This window comes from Aulonocara sp. 'chitande type north' Nkhata Bay, linkage group LG8 (assembly GCF_057382095.1).
Source record: "Aulonocara sp. 'chitande type north' Nkhata Bay isolate Kocher_YH1m ecotype deep benthic linkage group LG8, A_spYH_male_GT1.1, whole genome shotgun sequence".
Lineage (NCBI taxonomy): Eukaryota > Metazoa > Chordata > Actinopteri > Cichliformes > Cichlidae > Aulonocara > Aulonocara sp. 'chitande type north' Nkhata Bay.
Window position 1 is genome coordinate 12,532,525 of NC_141351.1, and position 24,210 is coordinate 12,556,734.

The 24,210-nt window shown below is 41.8% G+C and overlaps 1 protein-coding gene across 1 annotated transcript; it reads left to right on the plus strand.

Moving 5' to 3' along the window:
- Positions 1 to 908: 908 nt before the first annotated feature.
- On the plus strand, positions 909 to 22,152 carry LOC147323339 (G protein-activated inward rectifier potassium channel 1-like). The gene is made up of 3 exons (XM_086303641.1): positions 909 to 2,025; positions 19,580 to 19,796; positions 20,206 to 22,152. Exons 1-3 carry the CDS (start codon positions 1,357 to 1,359, stop codon positions 20,877 to 20,879), a joined length of 1,560 nt encoding a protein of 519 aa, XP_086159767.1. The 5' UTR covers positions 909 to 1,356; the 3' UTR covers positions 20,880 to 22,152.
- The last annotated feature ends 2,058 nt before the right edge of the window (positions 22,153 to 24,210 follow it).

Consider the following 24,210-nt stretch of genomic DNA (forward strand, 5'->3'; position numbering starts at 1 on the left):
AATTCAAAAATATTTGATAAAGGTGTTTGCAGCTATAGAAAGCCAAATTCTATTCAATTCAATTTGATTGCATTTATAAAGCAAAGTATAGATCCTTCAACAAAACCGAGAACCCCAACAATCAGAAGACTCCTTTTGAGGAAGCACTTGGCGACAGTGGGATGGAAAAAACTCCCTTTTAACAAAAAAAAAAGGCTCAGTGAGGGGCAGCCATCTGCTGGTGCAAAAGACTTTAAAGCATGAAACGTCTTCAAAACGGTGTTTTAATCTATTTTCACGTTATAACGTGAAAATAGATTAAAACACCGTTTTGAGTCTATTAAAACACACACACACACACAGAATATATGCACATATAACATGTGCTGATGACATGACTCATCTCATTACTCCGAAAACATCAGTACCATAGATTATAATTCCATTTTCAATATCAACCGATGAATTTCATATTCTGAATAAACCCTTTTAAATAAACATTTCATCGCTCTCAAGCTGGAACTTTACAATGAACGACCACTGTCATCCGATTTCATTTACTTCCACTGTAGAAACACTAGGTGGAGATAAACATCCACCACCAGGCGCCATACTCGTAATGACACGATTTTATAGTACAGCACAATGTTCTCTGGTGATGGGCACCTCGATAATTTAGTAATAACAAACAGATTTCAAAGCATATAAAAAACAAGTCGAAAACACAGACTAAGGATAGTAATGCGGTCAATGGTGAATTTGAATGTTTATGCTTTCGAATTATTGGAAACAGGCAAAAAGGAAAAATGAAATAAAAAGAAAAAAGCACTCCCTGGTCTGTATCCCCACGTAAGCCCACCCCCCGTGAAAGTGAAATCTGCCATCCGTGCTGCAGTTCCTCTACAGTCTTTAATTTGAAGTCACTCCTACCAGGACGTATTTCCTCGGGCACAAGCGCGCGCTGGAGCCTGCCGTCTTATTAACGCACAGGTTTACTGACACAGCACTGGATCTACAAAGGACCCAAGGACACAGACTTTTGAATCTAGTTAGCCTGATTAAAAGCAGCTAACACTGACATCATTTTTTGTACGGCTCCCTAAACGGATGGTATCGTAATAAAAAAAAGAAAAAAAGTTATCACTTGGGACCGAAAAAGGGACCGAGTATGAATGATGTATTGCGCAGAATCTCGGCTTATTTAGCCTACGATTAATTTACCGGAGAGAAGCGCATCTCCATCTCGTGGGATGCGAGCGGGGCATGTCTTGGCTGAATGCTGTTGCACGGTTTTGGTTAGACGGTGCCAAACTTGCGCAAAGAGCCCGATTCTGCACAAGAACTGATCGTTGCCAGTAAGGTGACCGAAAGCACACAATGTCAGCCATACGGCGGAAATTTGGCGAGGACTACCAGGTTGTAAACACCAACCGGATCATGACTTTTTCCGCGCCGGTGAAGAAAAAGAGGCAGCGATTTGTAGAGAAGAACGGCCGCTGCAATGTCCAGCACGGTAACCTTGGGAGTGAAACCAGCAGGTACATCTCTGATCTATTCACCACGCTGGTGGATCTAAAGTGGCGCTGGAACCTGCTCATCTTCATCCTCACGTACACGGTGGCGTGGCTGGTCATGGCTTCGATGTGGTGGGTCATCGCTTACATCCGCGGAGACCTGAGCTACGGCGGCCACAACTCGTCCTACACCCCGTGCGTCGCCAACGTCTACAACTTTCCCTCTGCGTTCTTGTTCTTCATCGAGACCGAGGCGACCATCGGCTACGGCCACCGGTACATCACGGAAAAGTGTCCTGAGGGTATCATCCTCTTCCTCTTCCAGTCGCTGCTGGGCTCCATCGTGGACGCTTTCCTGATTGGCTGCATGTTCATCAAGATGTCGCAGCCCAAGAAGCGCGCGGAGACGCTGATGTTCAGCCAGGACGCGGTCATTTCGCAGCGGGACGGGAAGTTATGCCTCATGTTCCGAGTGGGAAACCTGCGAAACAGCCACATGGTGTCCGCTCAGATCAGGTGCAAACTCATAAAGGTAAGCACGCGCGTTACCTGGGTAATAGCCAGAGGATGTTTCTCCTGCGCCACCTCAACTCTGAACGTGTTGTGTCTGAATAAAATACACTCTCAAATTGTTAAGTGTGTGTTAAGTGTTGTGACCGTTTTTCAAGCCATGCACCGAATTTCTGTTAATTCCCAGATTTGACTATTTCAGGGCAAAGATTCCCACTGGATGGCCTGGAATATACGAAGGAAAGCATGGACTTAGAACTTTTAACTGTAACTCTCCAAGTGTTAGAGCTTTTCCTATATATATATATATATATATATATATATATATATATATAAACAACAACTTCCATTCACACACTACACCAAAGTAATTAAGTAATAGATAAATTGTACGTTTTTTCTGACCTAATGGAAGATTTATATTTTATAGGTACAGAACAGTCTGGACAATGAACTACCAGAGGTTTAAGATCAGCCTGTACGTGATTTGAAATGAGTTTAGCATCCCTGCTGTAGGGGCTCTGCTTTTATAGCGAGGCTCCATCGTGAGTTGTGCTTTAATAAGTGGCCATTTACTCCCCGGAGCATCCTACTTACAGCTACAGGCTGTGTATTTCAGCTCTGTGTTTATCAGCTCTCCTCTCTTCATTTCTGAGATGCTGAGTGAGCCGCCTGCTTCAGCGAGGGTCATCACAAACTGCCCCCCACCCCTCCTTCAGTCAGCAGTATGGCTGTCAGTGGGTTGTATATTCAAATTCAGCCTCAACTTAAGCTGTCCACAGATGAGATGAATGCCTCCCCCAGGAAATAGTTTGTGGCCAACTACAGCACAAGCACTTGGTTAAAAGATCATTTCTAAAGTTAACCGGCTACAATGGCTGTAATTCCTGTGGCCACTCTTTCCTAAAGACAGGACAAAATGTAACTATTAAATACTGAGACGTGACAGTGATTTGGCATTTTACCAGAGCAACTGCTGCCTTTCAGCGCTGCAAAAAATAAAAATAAAAATCTGGAGGATGAAAGGAGAGCTGAGGCAGCTGCTGTCGGCTATGATAAAAGGGAAGAGGAAAACATTTTGTGTCATGCAATTTCACAACTGAAATAGACTGAAACTGCAGCTTCAAACAGCAGTCTCTCACCAGGGGAATGCTTTTCTCAAGTCCTCTAAGCAACATTTCTTTTTGGCCTGCAGACCTTATGACTGATGGACAGTGCTCAACAGTGTCTGTGTATCTCAGGTGCTGAAAAAAGTCCAAACACAACAATTCATCACAATTTGAGGACTTTGTATGAGCCCGCATAAGCTCCCTGTAGCAGTGTTCATCAGTTTAAACCTTAATAGCCGGCAGCGCTTTGTTGTGACAGTTATCTGTGCTTTTGTTACTCCTTTGGAGTTGTGAGGTGATCTTCAGTGACGGCTCACTTTTATGAACTCACACCAACGAGTTGATTGTACTTAGTTGTTTATTTTGTTTTCTTAACCAAGTCAACAGAAAAAAATGTTTAAAGTCCTTTTAAAATGTTTTAATCCCTCTATTTTTCATTTGACTTCAATAAAAAGAAAGAAATAATAAATAAAAGTCACTCATTATTAAAAGCCTTATTACTGCCACTGTTTCAGCTCTTTCTCCCATTTTTCTTTCATTACTTTATCAATTGTCCTTTAATTAACAGCTGAGAAAGGCAAAGGAAAAATATAGTGTCTTGATTGCACTTAATCACCAGTCTCACAGATGAATAATCACACAGAATGCACCATCATCAACTTTCCTCCCTCTGCAGAGGAGAGCAGTTCATTTCAGGCCGTTTTACACTCTGCATAGTCACCTCTAATGCATTCTGTCCTGTTTGAAATAACAGAGTGAAAGCAGTAAAACAAACACCCACGGGACACGCTGTAAAATTTCAGCCTCAATCAGAGCCACTGTAGATTTATCATTAAAGAGGAATTGTTATGAAAGTTTAAGCTGTATTCGGTTCCTGATACTGGAACTGAATTCATCAGTCAGGTGTGATTTGTAGCATTCACAGCAGAACGTACTGGAACAAATGCTGCATTACTGTTGCTGATTAGATACATAATGGAGACCCAGTACTTTAGCTGTGCAGGTAGCTTTCTTGGTCTTGCCTCACGTCTCAAGTTTAAGTGAACGTGCCAGCCTGGAGTGCTGCTTAATTACTGCATGGTAAACATTTGCTGTTTAGAGTGCTTTCATCCATCAGCTTTTTTTTTTCAGACTTTATTTAAACAGTCCTTGGCTTCCTTTCTAAGATCAGTTGATTAAATTTATGTGATGATCCTGACCTGGGATTTCTGCCAGTGAGTAATGATCATTAAATGATATTTTTAAGCTACAATCATTTATGTGTTAATGGAAGGTCAGATGTCCAGGACACATGAATCACGTGTAAAATAAAAATAAAAATAAAAATATTCAATTAACCTGCAGTAAAGGGTCAAAACCTGTTTGATGAATTCATAAGTCTTGTCCACATTAGCTGATTGTGATATTTTAAGAAGAAGCCTTCATCATCTTTGGATCCTGGACTAATCGTGCTGTGAAATCTGTGTGCAGGGTATGATTGTAACACTGCTGCATTGTTCCTTTTTTCCTGCCCATGTACGTCACTGTGTTGTCAGACTGCACAGCGGTGTATTGTAGAGTAGATTGATTCAACATAGCCCTCTAGTACTACAGCTGCACTGTGCAAACGATGCCATGGCTCATGTTCAGGTAGCATGCCACTCAAGGTCACTGTCAGATTTTTTGCCCACAAAGCTGGCTGAAGAAATGAGGCATGCTGCAGTAAATCCTAATGATGGAGCAGTGCAAACGTACGGTGGCACGGAGATACCTAGGCATGGGCCATAAATATGCTGTGGGACCTGGATACTCTGGACTTTTGGGAAAAAGTAAAGTTGGTGTGTGTGCAGTCTGTGAATTATTACAGAAAAGAATACTTGGTGGAGTATTTGGACTCTTCAGCTATGTATTTTCTGACTCTTTTACACAATGATGTAAGAAACTGTCACTGGAGTCCTAAATAATTCCCCCTTGCATGAACATTGCAAGGGGGAATTAATGAACATTAAAGCCAACACTGATCTCCTTGAGTTTGCCCTCTAACTGCTGGATGTGAATTTTACTGAGTTTCATCAGTAGAAGTTTAGAGGACTGAAGCACAAGTAGAAATGTAAAGTAGGAGGTGATGGTGGGCGTGCCTCTTTCCATTTCACATGTCTCTTTTATCGACAAGCTCAGTGACATGTGGGACTTGTCTAGAAGATGCGATAAGAATATAAAAAATTTACTTTAAACATTGTAGCCTTATTTCAATCTCCCACTCCCTTCTTCCGTGACTTGTGACCAAGACTCGGAGATACCTGAACTTCTGCACTCGGGCTAGCAACTTATTCCCAGGTCGGAGTGGGCACTCCATCCTTTCTGCCTGAAAACCATGGCCTTAAACTTGGAGGTGCTAATTTTGGTAAATGGACTGGTTCTTATATAGCGCTTTTCTACTCTTCTGAGCACTCAAAGCGCTTTACACATTTGCTGCACATTCTGAAGCAAACTAACCCATTGCAAACTGGAGGTCATGGCTTGAAGGAGCTATCAGAACTAAATCAGCTGGAAAAAGCAGATCCTGAGAACACCAAATGTGACACCCTCCACCCTTTGGCTGCCACAGCATTTGTGACGAAGAGCAGGAGTAGGGAAGTCCAGCAATGGAAAACATCAGACTTGCTGATAGCAATACAAATCAAATTCCAACTACAGTAATACCAGGATTACCATCCACAGGGCTGCAGTGAAATTCCCTCTCTAAGTCCACAAAACACATTTTAGAATGATTCAAAAATACTCACAAGAACGAAGAGTTAGTTATGGGTTATGGCACCAGGATAAAAACCGGGTTATTCGTCCTGAATGTAAGATTCAAGTAACCAGTTTGCAGTGCTAGATGTGAATTCATGAACCCATTCAACTGCATCCAGTTCAATACTGCTGTTAGACAAGTGTATTTCAAGGCATTTGTTGGCATAGTGTACATACATATAGCCACTTTTAAGAGAACTAGAAAGAATGCAGCTTTAGGCTGTATTATATTTCACCAGACACAAGTAATTAACTTGTGCCTGGTGAAATATAATAGTAGATCCCAATTTTATGGTTACACATAACAAACTTAATTATGAGCAGAAACACAGCTCTCTGGCAGTACTGCCCACCCTATATCCACAATGCATGTTAATGTAAAAACATAAAAGTCCTTGAAATTCCATTAATATTGATGCAGCATTAATTAATAAACCAGTGGAATGCAGAGGTGCTCTGACCCCTGCAGCACAAGTGAAATATAATATTAAAATGGAAACATGCAGGCATGTGGGTTGCCGTCAGAGCGCGGTCGTAACGAGCTTATCTTGGCAAGAAAAAAAATTGGTAGGACAAAGGAGATGGAAGCAGTAGACAGCAGCAAGTGTGGCAAACAAGACTGAACAAAAATGCAGCGGGGGAGAGTGACAGCTGGGCGGTGCTCGTCAGTGTCAACAGAAGCTTGTCTCAGTAGGTTGGTCCACAGCAGGAGATAAGTGATAAGGGCGAGAAGCAGAGAGACAGGCATGCATGCAGGAGCTTAGCGAGACAGGCCGGCAGATATGCCGGCATGACTCGCAACATCTGCCACCGTCTAACTCTGAAGGACAAGCAGGGAAAGCAGAAGAAAGAAGAGAAGAAGAGGCAAAAGCGATAATGTTGTGGCAGACAGATTGAGAGATAGAATGCAACGTCTGTGCGAGAATCACATTTTATCTCCCGCTCAAAGCCCAGTAGCTGGACACATGTCCACATTTGCATGTCAAACACAAAAGTAATACATTTGTGTTGCATTGTTGATGTCTGGGTTTAGTATCTTTCTCAAACACATGCATTTGCACACACAGTCCACACAAACTCTCACTGAAGGGGAAGTGAGTCACCAGGGAGAGGGCCTGCCTTCACTCAACTTGAATCTCAGGTGGCTTGGTAAATTAAGCACCCCCTCCATATCAGGACCTCTTCCAAAGGCCATTAATTTCCCCCCTGTGGCGCTGACTGTTTAGCAGCACTAAGAGAACACACAAGGCTTTTACATTGTTAAAGCCATCCAGCAGCTTTCTGCGTCCTTGGCAGGGGTATAATTCTGTTGTAGCACTACAGCGCTAGTGAGGCAAGCAGTGAGGATTTATTAAAATCAGCAGTTTTACCTTTACACCCAGAAATAAATGACTTACCAGTACACTGGTTTCCAAATGGGAAAATCTAATGCAGTAGCACCATTATTATATTTAAATAGAAGGAAATCTTGAGCTTTGCCTGTTTTTGATGTCATAAAGATTGCTGCTAAAAAGAAGGGCAGTTAGATGGATAATTAAGCTGGATAAAAAGGATTTAAGCAGCAATACCTATTACCACACTGGACTGCATTTTACTGTTCACTAAGTGTAAATATGAAAACATCAGAGGCATAATTGAAGAGCCTCAATGTTAGCATTTTCCCACCCTCTTATCTATACCATAGTTAGACAAGAGGGTTCAGTTCTCAATAATCAAGGCACTTGGTAATGTAAGGTAAAGCCTTAATAATAACAGAGAGAAAACCCTAACAATCAGAAGACCCATATGAGCAAAGACTTGGCAACAGCAGGAAGGAAAAACTCCTTTTTAACAGGAAACAACCATGTGCTGCAGCCAGTTTGGGAGTGAGGGACTGGAGACAGGACAAGTTCTGTAGCATACAGTCTGTACCAAGCAGGAGGTCATATTTGTCAGATAATGACATCAACAATAAAAACAAACATAAAAAAAACCATAAAAATGGGTGTGCTCTAAAAGGAGCTACTGTAAAGTTTTTTTTTATTAAAGGCTGTAAAAGTGTTAAATTCATTGCTGAAGTTGGGTATTTCCCCACAGGAGTCAGTGGGGACTGTCTTGCTTTTGAAGCCAGCCACAAGTAGCCAATGCAGGAACTACTGTTTTTGCTACTCATTTCTCAGCCCTGGAGGTTGCTGCTTTGAAATGATAGCTTTGTGCTGCTAAGCTAAGCAAACTGCCCGATGAATGCCACTTTATATTTATCATGCAGAGTGAGAGTAATATCTCCAAGCTCTCAGCAATAAAGTGAAAAGTATTTAATGTCAGACGATGTAATCCTATAAGCTGGGATTTAGACCAAAAGCAAAAGGAAGGGCTGCTTTTGTAAGGGTGTCTGTTATTTATAGTGGCTACCGGTAAGACAATCGATCCAGGAAGTCCAGCTGGAGTAAACAGATTAATGCATTTAATGGCTTAACAGTTGCCAAAACACTTTACAGCGGACATGACCTGATTGTTTTAGGCATCAAAGATGGAATTACTTTATCTTTAATGGCAAAGGTAAACAGAAGCAGTTTGTTTGGTTTGGCAAAGCCACCCTATGCAGGCACCCCTCCATTCCAGGCATGATCAGACTCTGACTGAGGAGATTTTACATCTCTTCCTTGATGAAATCCCCAAATCGAGTAACATTATTTTATTTGTTACGAGAATAGGTGGTGTAGCTTTTTACAGCTTTTTCTGCTTGTTTCCTTTTAAGTAGAGTTCTCACTGTTACATAAAAAACATCCGCATTTCTTGCTTTTTCGACTTAACTTCAGTGGACATGTTACATCGGCTCCCCGTCTGCGCGTTCAGTGAGCGGCAGCCACTGATGCAGCATGATGGGTGACACTTTCCCTCAAGAAGGCGAGCCGGGGATCTGTGGGCACAGACGTCTTCCTGTGAAATGTCACACCCTTCTGTCCTCAACATCACGGTGAATACAAATGACAGGCTGTTTGCCATCTGTGAACCGATTGGCTCCTTGCTCAAAGGGCCGGGGAGGCCACTCTTCATGAAAGTTAACAGTAGGCGACGGGAAGAAGATATAATCTATTTAATCTACTAATAAACATTAACAACGGGGAAAGATGATTTTCACCCTTCTGTTTATGTATGAAATGTTAGAACTCATATGGGTATTATCAGTATTTTTTCTTTTTGGCCTTTTCTTTGAGCTTCTTTCTTGATATTTTCATTTAACACATACTTTACTTATTTAGATTTGCCCTATTTGGTCTACATTTGGTCAACAATGTTGGTTTTTTTAAGGCCAGACTGTTGCTGAGAATTTCAATGGGGTCTAATCTGCTGGAAATTATGAGGTGTGTACACAGTGAATGAAAAAAAAAAATGAAATAAAGATTACTGGTGCTTGGGTTGTCAGAATGAGATGCTGGGAAGGTGAGAGACTATTGTTTTAACACCTTCATTCTCACTTTTACCCTGCATGTCTGCCAGTCAGTGTGACAAGTACATTTCAGTGCTATTGCCTCCTCAGGTCAGTTGTTCTTGCTTTTACCACTATACAGCAAAAATACACTTCATTAGGTCCACATTGCTTACATTGTGTTGGATCTCCTTTTGCATTCAGAACTGCTTTAATTCATCATAGATTTGGAACCATCAGAATTTTTGGTTCATATTGATATGACAGCTTCACACAGTTGCTGCAAATTTGTCGACGGCGCATCCATGATGCAAATCTCTTTTTCCACCACATGCCAAAGAGGCTGTGTTTGACTGAGATCTGTGACAGTGGAGGCCATTTGAGTACAGTGAACTCATTGTTGTGCTCAACAAACCACCCAGTAGAAATTTCAGTACTGAATAGCTGTTAGCTGGTGGTCTTTTCTTCCAATATAACAATTTTTTTTTTTTTTTTTTTTTTTTTTTGCCTGTCCCGTTTGGCTCTTTTGCCATCAGAATTGTTGTCTAAAGGCAAAGAAAGATGCCCAACGGATTTACTTTACCAAACTGACCATCCCAGCCTTGCCGTAATGGTCCATTTGATTCACCTTTTATTGTTTATTTTATTTTCACTTACTGAATACGGGACAGACTTGACTGGGGGAAAGAAGGGGAGAAAGAAAGAGGGAAAGAGAAACAGCTGAGAAGAGGGACGGGGGAGAAGGGCAAAAGACAAAAACCAACAGAACGGGCAGAGAAAAAAAAATGCATATATCAATCACCTGGATCACCTGCTGAGAAAGAAAAAAGAAAGCAAGCAGAAGAGAACAAGAGTAATAGAATAAACAACATCACAATGATATATGGGAATATGACAGTAAATACTAAATGTTAAACATTATTGTGCAGCACATAAGATCAACAGAACACAGTGTGCTTTGAGGTAGGAGCCAAAAAGGGTGTAGTTTGTGGGTGTGATCACCCGTGTGTACACCTGTGAGCATGGACGCGCTTGTTTTTTGTTTTTTTAAAAGGTTCCTTCATGTAATAATCTGCTAGAGGGTGTGGGGGGGCCACAGCCCCGTCCTCCAGGGCGTGAAGCAGGTGTGGAGGAGATCAAAACTCCAGACATCCAGAGGCCCCCAGAACACAAGAGACCAAGGAAGACCAACAGAGGGGCAGCTGCGCCACTGTCCCGGAAAGAGCTGAGGAGAGTCCCAGATGAGGGCTCACTCAGCAGCCGCGGAGCAGAAGCCAGGGGGAGTTGCAGTGACGCGCCCGTGAGCTCCGCCGGCAGCCAGCTGCGCCTGAGTGACCGAGCCCCAGGCCGAGAGGCCGGGGGCACCCCACCTCCGAAGTGGCCCGAGCGAGCCCCAGGCTCCAGGCCCCGATAAGCGGCCGCCAAGGAGTGAGCCGGTGTGTACCTGGACGCCCATCCCCGGACACAAAGAACCACCAACGCACCGATGTCTGAGGGGGTCCGCCACTGGCAGGGGAAGTGGTGGTAGGGGGAGATAGGCCTCCAAACCTTGGAGGGCCTGAGATGTCCCCAGAGAGGTGGCGCCTGACACCCAACCTGACATATAGACACAGACATACAGGCACACACAGATACAAACATCCATTCCCACCCTCATGCTCTCATATGCACTTACTCCACACTCAACCAACGTGGAGACAGACATAAAGAGACGTTGTACACACGATCACACTCCCCAAGCGTACTCTACAAACCGGGTCTAGGTGCCCCCGCCCCTGGAGGGGGGAACTGCACCCAGACCCAGGTGGTGTTTCCCTTTTCCCTGCGGTGGGGGGAGGCAGACCGCCCCGACTCCGCAGCAGCAGGAAGGCTCCACACTCCAGACCGCAGTCGGACGGCCAACTCCTCCTCCTAGTCCTAGCCCCCCTGCTCCAGCAGGTCGCAGAGAACGGGGATGAGAGAAGACTCCGAACCTCCCTCCACCCGCTCATTGTAATGTTGATGCATGTGTGTTCTAAGGTGCATTTAAAACCCAGGAGGGCATGGAGCTACCTGCCAGAGAGCAGCAGGTAAGCGCATGGTCCCTCCTGCTAGCCCTCAATGTCTACGTGTATTTAAAATTGAGGGGTGGGCAACGATGCCAGGGGTGGGGTGTACACCCTGATGGTACTTTGGACTCCGTGTATCGTGCCCACCCCCAAGATCCTATATGTATGTGTAATGAGAGTGTGAGTAATGTGAATGTCTAAGTTGTGGGATAAAATTGAGGCAGAGGCAGCCAGAAGGGGACAGAGGGGGGGTAGCCTCCTCTGCACCCTGGTGACATACCCCTACTCCAAGGCCCTGCATGTGTGGGTGGTTGTGGTGGAGCGGGAAGAGGGAGGCAGCTGGAGATGGGGAGGGAAGGAAGGGAGGGGCAGGTGACCCCTCCCTGGGGCCAGCTCCCCCGCTGACCCCAGTAGGCACCCCCATACTCCGCGACCCGCCAGGGAAAGGGGGCCCAGGCCCATCCAGACCGGGCCCAGTGCAGCAGCGCCGCCCGGCCCCACAGAGCCCGGGACAGTCCACCCAACCCCACCACAGAGAAAACTGCACCCACCCCACCATCCACTCATCTTCCAGACTACATAAGACAATAAACACCCAGGCTGAGATCTTCCTCCACCTCTCCTGTATCTCCCCCTCCTGCAGAGGCAGCTCCTGAGGAGAGGAAAGCTCCTGCAAGATGTGACAATCTCCCCCACCAGTTGAAGAGCCCCCCAGGTGGCTCGACGCACCGGCGGCACCCTGCTCCAGGGCTGGGCCCCCATGCACCCACCCGCCCACAACCCCGGCAACACACCAACCAGGACCCAAGCCCCCGAGGCCCGGTCCGGGTCCCAGCCCAGAGACGGAGCGCCCCCAGAACCTCACGCCCATCCCGGACCCACCCAGGGGCAGCCAGCCAGTCAGTAACCCACGTCCGTCAGCACAGACCCTCCCCTAGCCCCGCTGCACGCAGCCACGAGGAAACCGTCACCTAAGAGCCAACAGAGCCCCTAATTGGCCATGACCGCTACCCCGGGTTGAGCCCCCCAAGGAAGATGCCTCCGGGGAACCCCAAGACGCCCTAAGCCTGTCCCTACCCCCACACCAATCACAACAGTGAAGGCGGGACCAAACTATGACCCCCCACCCCCACTAGGTGATGGAGCTGATCAAAGGAGCCCAGAGCAATTGATCTGATGTGGTGGCAGAGGCTGTATCAAGACTAATGTAATCTAATAGATAATTTCTATATTGGTTAGAATTAAGATTATTTTTATTTTTCCAGGAGAAAAAGGCTTTTGTGTTTCTGTTCAAGGAGTGAAACTATGGAACAAACTGAATATGGAATTAAAGCAATGTCCAAACATAAAACTGTTCAAAAAGAGTTATAAAAATATGATCTTCTCGATCTATAAAGAAAAGGAAAATATTTAAATTAAGTGAATGTCTCTATTTAAAAACAAACAAACAAAAAATTCATGATGTGATATTATAGTATATAGCAGGGGTGCCCAATCCCGGTCCTCGAGAGCTACCGTCCTGCAGCTTTTAGATGCATCCTTGTTCCCACACACCTGAATCAAATGAATGGCTTGTTATCAGGCCTTTGCCAAACATGATGGCATGCTGAAGAGGTAATCAAACCATTTGATTCAGCTGTGTTGGAGTAGGGATGCATCTAAAAGCTGCAGGATAGTAGCTCTCGAGGACCGGGATTGGGCAGCCCTGGTATATAGTATATCAGAAATCTGTTCACTATTTTTATTACAAATTATATCAGTAAGGAAGCTGACTAAATATTCACTGATAATTTATGGGACAGGGGTGGGATTAAATAAGTGTATACTTCTTCCCACTCCCTTTCAACATGTAAATTAATCAGAATGTTTTTTTGTATGTAATTTGTATAGTATATATTTTTTCTCTCATTTCTTTTCTAAATGTACTTGTATATTGTTCACATGTTGAAATAAATTACCAATCAATCAATCAAACCAATCCAGTTCATGAGGACTGTTTTCTTGGCTATGCATAGGGCAGTGAAAACCATATGGGCGATATTCTTTTCTGAAGTGACATTATCTAAGCTGCCCAACAAACACACTAAGGGGGAAGTTGGAATGTTACATTTCAGACACTTCGATAAGTCTTCACATATCTCGCGCCAAAACTTCTGAACTGGTGGACAGAACCAAAGAGCGTGGATATAATTGTCCGGTGAATTGGTTTGGCAGTGTGAGCAGTTGTTGGTAGACGTAAAGCCCATCTTGAACATCCGATGACCTGTATAGTGCACTCTATGTAATATTTTGTATTGAATTAATTGAAGACTGGGATTTCTAATTAGATGAAAGGTTTTTAAGCAAATCTGAGACCAGAAGTTTAGGTCTAAGTTAACTGATAAATCCGCTTCCCATTTTGCAATAGGAAGTGATATTGATTCATCTGTTTTAGAAAGCATTCTGTATATTTTGGATAGTAATTTGGGGGGTTTAAGAGTAAGAAATTGAACCACACTTGGTGGTGTTTGTAGTTCAACTTGACCCGGTTTAAATTTCTTTTTTACTATGGATTTAATTTGTTGATATTCTAAAAATCTTTTCTTGTTGATCCCATATTGTGTAACTAGTCCGTCAAATGAAATAAATTCTGTTCCTTCTAGTATATGTTCTAAATATTTGATTCCTTTATCACTCCAATCTGAAAAGTTTATCATATTATTGTTTTGTAATATGTCAGGGTTGTTCCAGATAGGTGTACGTTTGCATGGGATTAATGAAGACGCCGTCAATTTTAGAAACTCCCACCATGCTGTCAGAGAAGAGCTGATGTTGATGCTTTTAAAGCATTCATGTCGTTGGATGTTTGAGCTGATAAATGGTAGGTCTGAGATCTCTAGATTATTGCAGAGTGCTTGTTCTACATCTAGCCAAGGTTCATCTAAGAGGGTGTGTTTTAGCCATCCTGAGATAAACTGAAGCCTGTTGGCTAAGAAGTAGTGCTGAAAGTTAGGCAGTTCTAGTCCTCCTTTATCCTTGGTCTTTTGTAGTGTTTTTAAGCTTATACGTGGGGGTTTGTTTTTCCAAAGGAATTTGGACATACATGAATCTAGAGATCTGAACCAATCTTGTGGCGGTTTAGTTGGGATCATTGAGAATAAATAATTTATTTTTGGTAAGACCATCATTTTTATAGCGGCAACCCTTCCCATGAGTGATATGGGTAGACATTTCCATCTAGCCAGATCATCTTCTACCTTCTTTAAAAGTGGGATATGGTTTAATTTAGTTAGATCTGCAAGCTTGGGAGAAACATTAATACCTAAATATTTTATATTTCCCGATTGCAGTGGTGTAGAAGAGGAATTATGGAAGGAGCAATTAATCGGTAAGACTGTAGATTTTGACCAGTTAATTGAGTAATCTGATATTCTTGCAAAAGAGTTTATCAATTCAATCACCCCAGAGATATTGGTTTGTGAATTTTGGAGAAAGAGTAACACATCATCCGCATAAAGGCTGATTTTATGTTCCACGTTCTTGCATTTTATGCCCTTAATTACTGATTTCTTTCTAATTGCTGCTGCTAGTGGTTCAATAAAAATTGCAAATAGTGAAGGGGAGAGTGGGCATCCCTGCCTGGTGCCCCTCAAGAGACAGAAGCTGGAGGATGTCTGGTCATTTGTTCTAACACAAGCTGTTGGGGAATTATATAATATTTTTAACCAGTTTATGAAAGAGGATCCAAAACCAAATTTGTGTAAAGTTGCAAATAGAAATTTCCAGTTAACTCTGTCAAATGCTTTTTCTGCGTCTAAAGAGAATATTGTAGTTTCTAGGTTTTTACTGTATGAGTAGTCTATCAAATTAAGTAATCTACGTGTATTTGTTGATGAGTGCCTACCTTTTATGAAACCAGTTTGGTCAGGATGAATTAAGAGGGGGGTTATTTTCTCCAGTCTCTTTGAGAGAGCTTTGCAGATTATTTTAAGGTCTACATTTATAAGGGATATTGGACGATAGCTTGAGGGATATACAGGGTCTTTGCCTGGTTTTAGCAGGAGATTAATGTTTGCAGAATTCATATTTGATGGAAGTCTGCCCTTTTCTTTAATTTCCAACAACGTTCTGTAGAAAACTGGTGCTAGAATCGACCAGAATTCTTTGTAGAATTCTGCAGGAAAGCCATCTGGACCTGGAGCCTTATTATTGTGCATACTTATCAGGGCTTCCTGGAGTTCACCTGGTGTCAGTGGTGAATCCAGTGCCATTGCTTGAGTGTCCAATAATTTTGGAAGAGTTATGTTGTCCAAAAACTGATCAATTTCTTTTTTAGATGGGTTTATTTGTGGTGAATACAACGTTTTATAGAAATCCCTGAAAATGTTGTTTATTTGTATCGGATCATATATTGTGTTCCCAGATGAATCTTGAACAGCACATATAGTTGTTTTTTCTTTATTTATTTTTAGCTGGTTTGCTAGAAATTGACCGGATTTATTACCATGTTCATAATTTTGTAGGCGTAGTCTTTGTACTAAGAATTTTGTTTTTTTATCAATTATCTCATTTAATTCTAGTTTTGTTTTGCGTATTTTGTTCAATGTTTCCTGATCTTGGTGGGACGCGTAGGCTTCTTCTAGTGATTTGATGTTTTTTTCTAATTCCTGAATATTTTTGTTTTCTTTTTTCTTTTTATGTGATGAGAAAGAAATTATTTTACCTCTCATCACAGCTTTCCCTGCTTCCCATAGAACAGAAGCTGATGTTTCGGGAGTGTCATTATAGTTCAAATATGAAGTCCACTCTTTTTTAAAATATTTAATAAAGTCTTCATCTTTAAGTAGTGATATATTAAATCTCCAGTTTTTTCTTGGCGTAGTATTATTCTTGTGCATTAGTGTTAAAGATACAGGACCATGATCGCTGACAGCTATAGGGTGAATCTCAGTGTCTGAAATGTCGTTCAGCAGTGAGCTGCTGACCAAAAAATAATCCAGACGAGAGTAGGAGTGATGGACATGTGAGAAAAAAGTATATTCCTTACTGGTGGGGTGAAGGGAGCGCCATGCATTGCAAAGACCGAAGTCGCTCATATACTGTTTGATTATATTTGTGGACTGCCAATTACGCTGAGTTCCCGCTGTATTGAGCCTATCCATGTCTTCATTTAGTCCAAGGTTGAGGTCACCTCCAAGAACAAGTGTGCCATCTAAGTGTTCAGAGAGTGCACTGAAAAAACCGTGAAAGAATGAGGGATCATCAACATTTGGACCATATACACTTGCAATACATAGCTTTTTATCACGTATAGATAGTTTAATGATTAAGAATCTGCCCTCTGGATCTATAACTGTATCGAGTACTGTGAAATTAATATTTTTATGTATTAAAATTACTGCTTTAATTCATCATAGATTTGGAACCATCAGAATTTTTGGTTCATATTGATATGACAGCTTCACACAGTTGCTGCAAATTTGTCGACGGCGCATCCATGATGCAAATCTCTTTTTCCACCACATGCCAAAGAGGCTGTGTTTGACTGAGATCTGTGACAGTGGAGGCCATTTGAGTACAGTGAACTCATTGTTGTGCTCAACAAACCACCCAGTAGAAATTTCAGTACTGAATAGCTGTTAGCTGGTGGTCTTTTCTTCCAATATAACAATTGAAAGACGTCACAGATGTTACTTTGGCATTGGTTTGAGGTACTTCTTAAACATTGCCTCGATATCTTGATTAGACTTTGTAGAGAAAGTTTGCATTTAAGGTTTTTTTCTTTGTTGTTGGTTTGTTAGTTAGAATAAATGAAATGAAATTAATTATAATTATTGAGAAAAGAATTATAAGAAGAAAAAAAAAACCTAAATGGTGGATTGATGTAATCTATTTCACATGTTGTAAGAGATGTTCTGACATGAACTCTGTATAGGAGCATGGTCTGTCCGTCTATGGTTAAGTTGTACTGCAACCAGTTTTGATCAGCGTTAGGGGTTTAATTATGTTTGCTGGAAAGTTTAAGATGGTTTGAGCTTCATGACACGGTGCGTTAATGTTGCTGGAAGCAGCCATCAAATGATAGATACATTGTGGTAATAAAGGGACGGACATGGTCATCAACAATAATCAGCAAGGCTGTGGAGTTTAAATGATGCTCAGTTGGTGCTAAGAGGCGCAAAGTGTGCCAAGAAAATATCCTCCACACCAATGCACCACCACGACCAGCCTGACAAGCTGATACGAGGCAGGATGGATCCATGGGATTTATGTTGTTTATGTCAAATTCTGACCCTACCATCTGAGTGTTACAGCAGTTGGGGCTCGACAGATTGCTGCTGTAACATTAACAGATTTTTCCAAAGCTTTTTGTCCCCATCTGACAAGACGTGTAGGTCTGTCGAAGCAGTTCTGGGAGCGCTTTGTATTTAGTTGCTGTTGTTTTGCAACAGTACTACCACAAGTGAGCCTGGGACCAAAGATAATGTCTACATCTTCTTCATTACGGTCCCGTTTTTCAATAAGTGTGGCTGATGGAAGCAATTCTCAGCGACCACTTCTAGTTTACAGGCTTCACCCTGTCTGCCTTTGAGCACCAAAAACAACTCATTCTCCCCACTTTAACTCTCTAAGTATCCAATTTCATATGGTACCATGTGAAATTCCAGAAGGAAATTGCCTTTTCAATGCTATTCCAGTGGACTTTAAACGCAGCTTCGGTTACCTTTTGATCAAGGTGTTACGTTCCCCTGAGGGGTCTAGGCGGTGAGGGGGAAGTAACAAAAGGTGTCCAGGTCAGAAAAAGGAGTCAAGGAGGCAAAAGGGTTAAATTAAAGAGTTTTATTAAAGTAGCTCAACTAAGAGAGACGGACAAGCCGTTATCACCATAAAACACCAACAAAACAAACAAAACTCAGGCGTTGGTCAAATAAAGCAAAAAGTCAAAAGGAAAGCGCAGCTCACTAGCTGGACAACACACTACACAGCTCACTAGCTGTACCCACACAAAATGGCACTCTGGCCCAGAGCTCACCCTGCTCTGGGCTTAAATACCCTTAATTGCTGATGGGAGTCAGCTGTACAGGAGGGAAAGGTGGCACCTCAGGCAGGAGGTAGTGGGACACGCCCACACAGGCACCCTCAGGAGAGAGAGAGAGGCCCTGCTAGGGCCGTAACACAAGGATAAAGAATATGTGCATATATATAGTAGCAGTAGTTGGGTTTCACATGAAAAGTACTCACCAAGTGGTAGGTACTGCAAAGGAGAGGTTAAACCTGACAGATTGACAATCTGTCCTCATCAACTCAACTATAGCCTGTAAAAAGCTATTTTTGTGCAGGAATATTAGCTTCAATCAAACACACTGACTTTGAACCAATGAGACTCCAGGCTAAAAACTGGTTAATGCTTCAGTGGCTTTGGACCCTTTCACTCTCACATGCACCTCTTTCGGGTGATGTGTAGGAAAGTTCAGGGCTCTAAAATGTGTGTTAAAATGGGTCATAAAACCTTTTAGCTGTGTAGGTAGAGTCATTTGCATGTTCTACATGAAAGCAAAACAGTACTTTGAAATTCAGAGGGTTTTTTTTTTTAACATGACGACAATATGATTCAATTAATTCATTTTGTCAGATGTGTTTTCCTCAGCTGGAAATACACTTCCATAAACAGCAAACACCACACTGATAATGTCCTAAAGATAATTTAGGTGACAAGAAGATTCTCGACACTTTCATGTCTGCATGGCAGATATGACCGGTAACTTCTTTGAGTCTATGCTGGTTGCCTGGCAACTGGTCCCAGCATAGTCTGACCACAACCTAGTACAAAACTGTGAATTGGCATGAATTTTTTTACACTTTGCTTTCTGCTTTGTTTTTGTTTTAAATCAAATAAAATGTAACAATAATGTCAGGTTTTAAAGTGTCCACTTCATATCAGTGATTTTAAGACTCTCTTGCTAGTTTATGAAGTTGCTAAATGCCAATCACCAGCATTATCTCAGTCAGGCTTTCTAGTTTATGTAGCTAGGTCCCTCACGAGTCAAAATCTCAGGAGTTCTGACTTGAGGCTGCAGAGCAATCTGCCTCAGAGTCAGAAGGACTCCATCTTTGTAGAAACCCTCAAAACCCCTTTTATGAAAGATTAGAAAATCCATTTAATGTACATCTTTTCTTCCTTACACTGCCTTGGTGGGAGTGTTGGTATAAACTTCAATGTTTGTGCTAAAATGTCCTGTTCATTTGTGTCCACAGTCTCGGCAGACCCCAGAGGGCGAGTTCCTGCCTCTGGATCAGTGTGAACTGGATGTAGGTTTCGGGACGGGGGCGGATCAGCTCTTCCTAGTGTCACCTTTGACTATCTGCCATGAGATCAACAGCAACAGCCCGTTCTTCGACCTGTCACAGCGCTCGCTCATGAACGATCAGTTTGAGATTGTTGTCATTCTGGAGGGCATCGTGGAGACCACTGGTAAGAACGTATTCTTATTTCTGAGGTCCTTTTGCTGTCTTGTTTAAAAACAACTAACTTTGTGTAAGCATCGCTGTCCCTTATCATTTGTCTCATCATCATTTAGCAGGTGTTAGATGGAGCTTCTCAGTAATATAAAATGAAATATTTAACACAATGTTTAATTTCATGGTGTTTAATTATTCAAAACACAAGGCTGCTTCCATCTCTGTTAGTTTTTCATGTTTCCCTCTCCCTTGTCCCTGAAGCAGTTCACCACTTTCATATCAGCTTCCTGTCTGGCTGTCAGTCCATTTTTATTTAATTCAGTTTTCCTCATAATGTTACAGTGTGTTAGTCATCTCCTCTTTGTCTTTTCCCTGTCTGTATTTGAAAATTTTTTCTACTCTGTCTTTTCTCTTCATCTCAGGTATGACATGCCAGGCAAGGACATCTTACACTGAAGATGAAGTCTTGTGGGGTCATCGCTTCCTCCCTGTCATGTCTCTTGAAGAGGGCTTCTTCAGAGTTGATTACTCCCAGTTCCACAACACCTTTGAAGTCCCCACACCTCCCTACAGTGTCAAAGAGCAGGAGGAGAAGTCCTCCCCGACGTCACCCAACCCCCTGCCTGTTGCGCCTACTCCCCCTTCGCCTCTGCTGAAGAACAGCAGCCGAGTAGGCCGCAGGGAGAGGCTCCTGTCAGCTGACAATGCAGACCATGTAGACGATCAAGTCTCCAGGCTGCCCAGCAAACTCCAGCGCATGAGCTCCAGCAGGGAGGAGCATCTCTGGAGGGGGCTGAAGACTGGGTCAGCCTTGCCTGGGGGGAAGGCCTCCAGCACAGGAGATCTGCCGCTTAGTATTCAGAGGCTGAGGTCCAGCTCCATCCCTGTAGTGAGGCAAGGACATCCGGAGGAGCAGGTCCAGCTGTTGTCTTTGGATGGAGAAGCTGAGGAGAGTGAGCTGGAGAAGCACAGATTGCCCACAGCCATTAGCACCATTGCTGCTCCAACCCCAGCACCAGTCCAGATCTCCTTGGTAGGGAGTCGGCCAGAGGACAACCTGCCTCCCAAACTGCGCAGAATGAATGCTGACCGCTGACATCTGCAAACTACCTTCAGGACTAAAACTAATTTGAAAAATTTATCAGGCTTGATGGGCATTGCATATAAGTAAAGTCTACTGTGATCTAATTTTGTTTGTTTTTTTGTAATTTCTGCAGATTCTCTCCAGTTTTCAGTATTTCTTATCAGGCTCTTTACTAAGTTGTCCATTGCCACAAATAGAAGGACAACACCAATAAGCCATCCATCCGCTCATACTGTGACTCAGTTTTGATATATCACCATCTGTGCCCCCCACTGACTTTTAACATTTATGTCCTTGTGCTTGTTCCTTTCATTTCTTTTCCCAGAAGTTGCATCAAAGACTTTCTTATGCCCTCAAACTGCTGTATCCACTTTTTAAAATTGAACAAGCACCAAAGTGGCAGTTATAAATCAGACTGATCATTTGCTAAACCAGCTCCCTTAAAACAGTGACTGTCCAGTGGCTTCTTAGCAAAGATAACCAGGCACGGCAAGTCTGTCAAGCTTTGGATTCACTTATTATTCTTGATTTCTCATATAATAAGTGTGCAGTGGTGTTTAAATTAAGCCTTTACCAAACATAAAACAATGTTCAAAAATATAAGAAAGTGTTTTAGAGGTTTGCTCATTTGTATCAATGTAAAATTTATCTGTAGCAGATGCTGTTTGCTACGGGACAACCTACTGTAGTAGTCAAATACTACCTAATCTCTAAAAACAGATTTTGCATATGAATATGTACAATCTGTAGGCAAGACACAACATTTCTGTACCAGGCACACTCTGGTTTCTTTTTGTAGTCTTTTTGTAGTCCAGGTGCACTTTACTAGCAATGCGCCGATATGATATTTGGATCAGATTTTGGTCCGAGCCTAATTGTAAAGGCTGGATTGGATATTGTTTAAAACGAGATGATCTATGACCAATCTATTCATTTTTACTGTATTTGATTCACTCAGCAGCAACAGTGGTTGCTATTGGCCAAGCTAACAAAGTACTAAGTAAGCTAACAGCAAAGCAGCAGTTGATGCTTTCTCTTTCTTGGTCCTTCATTTGTTTGGAAGCTTTTATTACTCTTTATTACACTCTTGGTTACATAATGTGCTTGTGCCAGCTCAACTTCACACCAATATATTGAGGAGCAGTAAAAGCAGGTGAACTCAGATTGAGAGGAAGTAAAGGAGACACTTGCATGACTGTCAATGAAAGCAGTGTGCAGTAGGCTTGCACTGAGCTCGGACTAATGCAAATAAATTAGACAAATAATAAAATAAATTTTTCCTGTTGTTGTTTATTATTTTATTAATAAATATAAAATCAAGTACATTTCTATTCTTGGATGCATGTATTTGTTAGGAAAGCATGATTTAAGTTGAGCCTGGTGCTAGCTAAAGCATAAGGAATGATACTCTTCCTCACAGTGAGGATTACAGTTTACTGATTTATCTCTGGTACCGGATCAACAGATACTCAATGCCAAGATCTCAGTATTGGATCAGAATTGGTAAAAGCAGGATTGGTGTGTCCCTATTATTGACTAACTTTGGTTGATAGTCATTTTGTAGAACAATAGAGGAATATGCATTAGCTAAAACACATCAGATAACTATCACCTATTGCCTAACAATGATTTGAGTTTTTATTTGCTTTTTTGCCTGACATCACAAACACTAATCAGAGGATGGAAAAAGAGAGTAAGGTTCTAAGACTATATCATCTTTAATTAATTAAATTTATTTTTACGTAAAATCCAGCAGCTTTAGCTTCAGTCTTTTTGCACAGTATCATGTCTGAAGACATCCAGTGCATATTTAGATAATTTTTTCAAGATTAGGCATTGTTTTGTTTTTTTTGCTAACATTGACCTTTCATCCCACATCCACAGCTTACATTAGCCTAATTAGCTAGTTAACATAAAGCTAACAAAAAATCAACGGCTTATCTACAATTTAGTAGAAAAACTGCATGAGTGCCATACAAGAAAGCAACAGGGGGACAGGGTTTAACTTTACACAATTTAACCTGAAGTGGATCCCTGATACACATGTTACATTAATATGTTTTAGGGACTACTATTTATTTGGATGCTCACATGAGCAACTGCATTACCTATTGTGCAATTTTAACAATTTTTACCTCTTGGTGCACTGTTTGCATTGGACCATTACACATGGGGTGCCAAATGCAATCACAAATCAATTTTAGACTGCAGATTTTCTGTCATTATTAACTGGTTTATCAAAATGTAAAAAAACAACAGCAACAAAAAAAAAACAATGTAGGAATGCAGGGAAGATGACGTCAGAGGATCTGTGTATTATTGCCAATATAAAGGAAAGATTACTTCATATTGCAACTGCTAAATAATAAATTCTTTGAAAACACAACTGTGCCTGTTAGCACTGATTTTTCCCTATGAAAAAAAAGCTGTATTGCCTTTTCTGTTTGACTCAGCTTGTATATTTGCACACTGTACTCAACATCCAGAGCAGTTTCATCCTGCAGAACCTATCAGCGGCTCATGTGTCACCTGCTGTGATGGCTAAATCAGCATTCATCAAATATTAAAGCCTTAAACGTGAGCGTGAGTTTGTTCTGTTTTGAAGCAAATTTTAGAACGACAAGCAAGATCCTTCAGACAAAATCTTCAGGTAGTTACCCCTGGCTGGAAGGTTAACTGAGTTAAATCTAGGCCCTCAACCTTCTCCTCTGGCTGCAACTTATATTATATATATTTACTTATATTTTAGTTTTCAAGCTGCCAAAAATCACAGGTTAAAGGAGCTTGGTAAGTGGCATAATTGCTGCTGACACATGTACTCCATACGCAGAAAATCTTGCAGAGATAAGACTTAAACATCAGAGGATGTCAAGCGTTTATTAGTCATGCTGCAAAGAATAGCAGAAGAATGAAATGTGATTATGTAACTAGTTGAGAGTAAGAAATGACCTCCGTCCAGCTTAAGATAAAATTAACTCAGATAAATGGTGGTGGGAAAGAATAAATCAAAGACATAATGCTGTATAATGATGGACCAACTGAAATATGCATTCATTATTCAGTGATCATTCAAATGTGCTTGGGGAAAAAAGATTAGTGTAATTTTCATTCAAAGGCACCTCCTTGATAAAAATTTTATATATATAAACAGTTTGCATCATTTGTATTCACTGACTTATTTCATATTTGGGTTATGCTAAAAAACTAATGAAATTGCATTTAATCAAGCAAAAATAAAACACACAATAAGTGCTTATCATTACCTTGAATATCATAAGAAGAAAAAACCTTCAACAGGAAAATTTTAATTTAAAATTGGTAGATTTACTGGAGCAGCAGGGAG

Excerpts from the sequence above, each read along its gene's own strand:
- LOC147323339 (XM_086303641.1), top strand. The coding sequence starts at position 1,357 with ATGTCAGCCATACGGCGGAAATTTGGCGAGGACTACCAGGTTGTAAAC. Across the intron at positions 2,026-19,579 it reads TCAGGTGCAAACTCATAAAG|TCTCGGCAGACCCCAGAGGG; the intron begins GTAAGCACGCGC and ends TTGTGTCCACAG. Across the intron at positions 19,797-20,205 it reads GGGCATCGTGGAGACCACTG|GTATGACATGCCAGGCAAGG; the intron begins GTAAGAACGTAT and ends TCTTCATCTCAG.